The sequence below is a fragment of the Triticum urartu genome, chromosome 3A, assembly GCF_056163025.1.
Source record: "Triticum urartu cultivar PI428250 chromosome 3A, HENAU_Tu73, whole genome shotgun sequence".
Lineage (NCBI taxonomy): Eukaryota > Viridiplantae > Streptophyta > Magnoliopsida > Poales > Poaceae > Triticum > Triticum urartu.
In genome coordinates, this window is record NC_141875.1 from 637,713,777 (window position 1) to 637,719,045 (window position 5,269).

At 43.4% G+C, this 5,269-nt stretch overlaps 1 protein-coding gene and 1 pseudogene across 1 annotated transcript; one reads left to right on the forward strand and one right to left on the reverse strand.

Moving 5' to 3' along the window:
• Positions 1-1,154, forward strand: LOC147981004 (uncharacterized). Its single transcript, XM_087517007.1, has 2 exons — positions 1-645; positions 726-1,154. The coding sequence occupies exons 1-2, from the start codon at positions 1-3 to the stop codon at positions 1,152-1,154; spliced, it is 1,074 nt and encodes a 357-aa protein (XP_087373133.1).
• A 1,302-nt stretch (positions 1,155-2,456) lies between these two features.
• LOC125548967 (uncharacterized) lies at positions 2,457-3,747 on the reverse strand (annotated as a pseudogene).
• Between the last annotated feature and the right edge of the window lie 1,522 nt (positions 3,748-5,269).

Genomic DNA, 5,269 nt, shown 5'->3' on the forward strand with positions numbered 1-5,269 from the left:
ATGATACTTGATGTCAGAGGCAAGCCAATTGAAACTATGGTTGATGGGGTCAGAACTAAGTTGCTAGTTAAGTTCAACACAAATAGGACTAAGACTGACACAGCCAAGTGGCAGATATACCCAACATATGCTGAAAAGCTAGAAGAAGCAAAACATCATTCAAGATACTGTCAATCTATCAAAGCTGGACCTGATCTATACCAAGTTACAAGTGGAGAAAGTACATATGCAGTTAATTTGCAAGCATACACATGCGGTTGTAGGAAATGGGACATGACAGGGGTTCCTTGCAATCATGCAGTTTCTACAATCAACAAGGCAAAATTACATCAAGAAGATTTTGTCAGTGATTTCTTCAAGAAACCCATGTACCAAGCAGCCTACAGTGCAATAGTCTATCATGTGCCTGGGCCTGATCTATGGCCAAAGACTGGTACCCCTGACATAGAGCCACCGGTTTTCAAAGAAAAGCCAGGAAAGAAACAAACTAAGAGGAGGAAGAGTAGGTTTGAGAAGCCAGCTCCCAAGGATACTTCTAGGATGGGTACAATCACTTGTAGCAATTGCAACCTGGCTGCGCATAGGTACACTAGCTGCCACAAGACTCTTAAGGCATCTCTGGCAATGAGAATGAACCAACATATGGTAACTTTGTGACTATCTTGTAATATTTCTATGTTTATGCAAGTTTCCAATCTTGTAATCTGTCTATGTTGTAATTCCAGGAAAATAGAAGAGTTGATGCATCAGCTAGGACAGCTCCAAGGGCACCAACAAGAGCCACAGCAGCAGCAACCAAAGCTCCATCAGCTCCTCCTGCTCCAAGGGCACCAACAAGAGCTGCACCAGCAGTACCCAGGGCAGCTCCATCAGCTCCTCCTCCTCCAAGGGCACCCACAAGAGATACACCAACTGCAAGCAAAGCTCCATCAGCTCTTCCTGCATCCAGGAGAGCTCCAAGGGCAGCTACTACTAGTGCATCTTCTGCTGGGCCCAGTTCCTCTACAGCTGCTGGGCCAAGTACCTGTACTACTGCTGCTGCTGCTAGGCAAAAGAAAAACTTCTTGCCTCCAAGACTAGCAGGTACTAGAAGAGTCAGAAAACCATCTTTTAAGATGTCTGAGTGGTTCAATTGTTCTAAGGGAAGTAGGTAAGTTTGTGGTGACCTGCTGATGGTAAAAACATTATGAAGATCCTTGCCTATGTTGGCACAGTACTATTTGGAACTGGTGATGGTTAAACTATTTATGGTTGTGTTGAACTATTTATGGTTGTGTTTCAGACTTTTTTGTAAGATACCTATTTTATGGTTGTGTTGAAGACTATGATGCACTCATACCTATTTTATGGTTGTGTTGAAGACTATGATGCATTCATACCTATTTTATGGTTGTGTTGAAGACTATGATGCATGAGTGCTGGTTGTTATGATAATTGCTTCTCTATTTTTGTTGATGATGGTTCTTATGATGCTAGTTATGTTCAAGATTTGCATCCAGGAGTGCTGGTTGTTATGATGATTTGCTTCTCTGTTGTTGATGATGGTTCTTATGATGCTTGTTGTTGTGTTCAAGACTTTGATGCATGAGTGAGTTAGGTCATTTGGGCTGGACCGAGGTCGACAAAACACCAAATGAGTGAGTTAGGTCATTTGGGGTGGATCGAGGTCGACAAAACACCAAATGAATGAGTTAGGTCATTTGGGGTGGATCAAGGTCGACAAAACCCAAAATGAGTGAGTTAGGTCATTTGGGGTGGATCAAGGTCGACAAAACACAAAATGAGTGAGTTAGGTCATTTGGGGTGGATCGAGGTCGAGAAAACCCCAAATGAGTGAGTTAGGTCATTTGGGGTAGATCGAGGTCGACAAAACCCCAAATGAGTGAGTTAGGTCATTTGGGGTGGATCGAGGTCGACAAAACCACAAATGAGTGAGTTAGGTCATTTGGGGTGGATCAAGGTCGACAAAACCCCAAATGAGTGAGTTAGGTCATTTGGGGTGGATCAAGGTCGACAAAACCACAAACGAGTGAGTTAGGTCATTTGGGGTGGATGAAGGTCGACAAAACCCCAAATGAGTGAGTTAGGTCATTTGGGGTGGACTGAGGTCGACAAAACCCTAAATGAGCGAGTTAGGTCATTTGGGGTGGATCGAGGTCGACAAAACCACAAATGAGTAAGTTTGGGCCAAAACACAACTTAGGTCTCACCTTAATTGGGCCAAAACTTTCCTCACACAACATTAATCATAAACAATAACATAAATGAAAGAACAAATCAAATGACCCAACTTAGTACTTAAGATTCATAGTTCAAGGACATAACTTAGTCTTCATCACAAATAACCGAACTATAAAATTACCAGAGTTCAACAAAGTCAAAGTTAACACATTACAAGCTTTAGTCCAAAGCTATTACAAAAGACAATGACCCACATGGTCAGACAACAACTGAACTTAGTCTTCATCACAAATAGCCTTAATCTGGTGAAGCTTCCTCTTGTTACTATCACCTGCTGTCTTGAGCTCAACAATGCAGGAAGCAAGAGTACTCTTATCCATGGTCAACTTCTCCTTCTCTTTCATTAGCTCAGCAATGCGACTGTCCACCTGATCCTTCTCTTTCTTCAAGTCAGCATAGCAAATCTCCAAAGTCCTCTTATCAGAGCTCATCTTTTCCTTCTCTTTCAGATGATTGAACTTAAAATTCCTAATGATAGTGGCTTGAGCTACATGAATTTCCTTTAACTAGTCAACAACAGCCTTCAATTTTTTGTTCTCAGCATCCTTTGTCATGTTGCTTTCCACACTCACTGAAATGTTCTCAACATCATTTTTCTGGTTCACCTCAGGCTGGCTATCCTTATAATCCAAGAGGTTGTTCACATCTTCAACAAGCTTCTCATATGTCTCCTGCAACTCTTTTTTCTGCTGTGTGAGATTGTGTACAGTAGATGAATGCTCCAGGCATGCCATCCTATTGTTATGCTGGCTATGCTCATATATAAGCCACAGCTTGTGAAGAGCATTCTGCAGATGATCTGGCCACTCCTCATCTACCCACTGCACTAATCCACAATTATTAGCACCCTGCAACAGAAAAAATCAGTTCAAACTTCAAGTCATTAGTTACAGATTCAGTTAAGTTAATGTACCACATTTAGTTAGCTTAATCCATCATATTCAGATCAGTTAAGTTAATGTACCATATTCAGTTAAGTTTGTCTACCACATTCAGTTAAGTCAATCTACCAAATGTAGTTAATGAAGAGTTGCTATGAACCATAGAAAAGTAATATGAACCCTAGAACAGAACATGAACAATAACTATAAACCCTAGAACATGAACAGTAACTATGAACCCTAGATGATGAATTGGAGTGATGCAAAGCTACGACTTCTTACTTACTTCAGTGGCACAGGCAATGAACCTCCTCCTAGTGCTTATCCCCTCAAATGCAACACATTTCCTCCCTGGATTCCCATGCTCGCACATCACCATCAAATCGTCAGCAGCACCCTCGAACAACGGTTCATCAATTGTAGCTGGGATCTGGGAAATCCAACAAAAACTTGTTCAACTCGAGCAGAACTCAGCAGAACTAGTAGAACACTAGAACACAAATGAGCGGCGGCCAAAAACAAACAGAGAACCAGAGAAAGAACTGACCTTGACAGGGGAGTCGGGAGTGAAGATGTACTGCACGGCGGAGCCCTTAGTGCTTTCGCTCTCGCTCCAGGACACCATGGCGGCCGACGGTAACCGGAGAGGAAGAGGAGCAGGAGGGAGCGAGAGAGTGCGGGTGAGATAGTGAGATAGTGAGAGAGCTGGTGCGGTCGGGCGAGCCGACCGCGTCGGTTTAACCAGGTAGCGAGTAACGGCGCCGTCCGCCGCGCTGTTATGCCACATCACCTGTTTTGGGTCCCTGATACGTCCATTTTGCATCATGCTTTTACATTGATATTTATTGCATTATGGGCTGTTATTACACATTATGTCACAATACTTATGCCTATTCTCTCTTATTTTACAAGGTTTACAAGAGGGAGAATGCCGGCAGCTGGGATCCTAGGCTGGAAAAGGAGCAAATATTAGAGACCTATTCTGCACAGCTCCAAAAGTCCTGAAACTTCACGGAAGTTATTTCCAGAATATATAAAAATACTGAGCGAAGAAAGTTCCAGAGGGAGGCCACACCCTGGCAACGAGGGTGGGGGGCGTGCCCTACCCCCTGGGCACGCCCCCTTCCTCGTGGGCCCCCTGGTGGCCCTCCGATGCCCATCTTCTGCTATATGAGGTCTTTCATCCGAGAAAAAATCATAAGAAAGCTCACGGGACGAAACTCCGCCGCCACAAGGCGGAACCAATCTAGGGCTCCGGTGAGCTGTTCTGCCGGGGAAACTTCCCTCTGGGAGGGGGAAATCATCACCATCGTCGTCACCAACGGTCCTCTCATAGGGAGGGAGTCAATCTCCATTAACATCTTCACCAGCACCATCTCATCTCAAACCGTAGTTCACTCTTGTATCCAAACCTCAGATTGGTACCTGTGGGTTGCTAGTAGTGTTGATTACTCCTTGTAGTTGATGCTAGTTGGTTTACTTGGTGGAAGATCATATGTTCAGATCCATTGTGCATATTAATGCCCATCTGATTATGAACATGAATATGCTTTGTGAGTAGTTACGTTTGTTACTGAGGACATGAGAGAAGTCTTGCTATAAGTAGTCATGTGAATTTGGTATTCGTTCGATATTTTGATGAGATATATGTTGTCATCCCTCTAGTGGTGTCATGTGAACGTCGACTACATGACACTTCACCATTGTTTGGGCCTAGAGGGAGGCATTGGGAAGTAATAAGTAGATTATGGGTTGCTAGAGTGACAGAAGCTTAAACCCTAGTTTATGCGTTGCTTCGTAAGGGGCTAATTTGGATCCATATGTTTCATGCTATGGTTAGGTTTACCTTAATACTCCTGTTGTAGTTGCGGATACTTGCAATGGGGGTTAATTATAAGTGGGATGCTTGTCCAAGTAAGGACAGTACCCAAGCACCGGTCCACCCACATATCAAATTATCAAAGTACCGAACGCGAATCATATGAACATGATGAAAACTAGCTTGACGATAATTCCCATGTGTCCTCGGGAGCGCTTTCCTTCATATAAGAGTTTGTCCAGGCTTGTCCTTTGCTAAAAAAGGATTGGGCCATCTTGTTGCACCTTATTTGATTTATTACTTGCTACTCATTACAAATTACCTTATC

What these genes read in the sequence shown, in the direction of transcription:
- LOC147981004 (XM_087517007.1), top strand. Translation starts at nt 1, where the DNA reads ATGATACTTGATGTCAGAGGCAAGCCAATTGAAACTATGGTTGATGGG. An exon ending in TGAGAATGAACCAACATATG is followed by an intron (nt 646 to 725) that starts GTAACTTTGTGA and finishes TTGTAATTCCAG; the next exon opens with GAAAATAGAAGAGTTGATGC.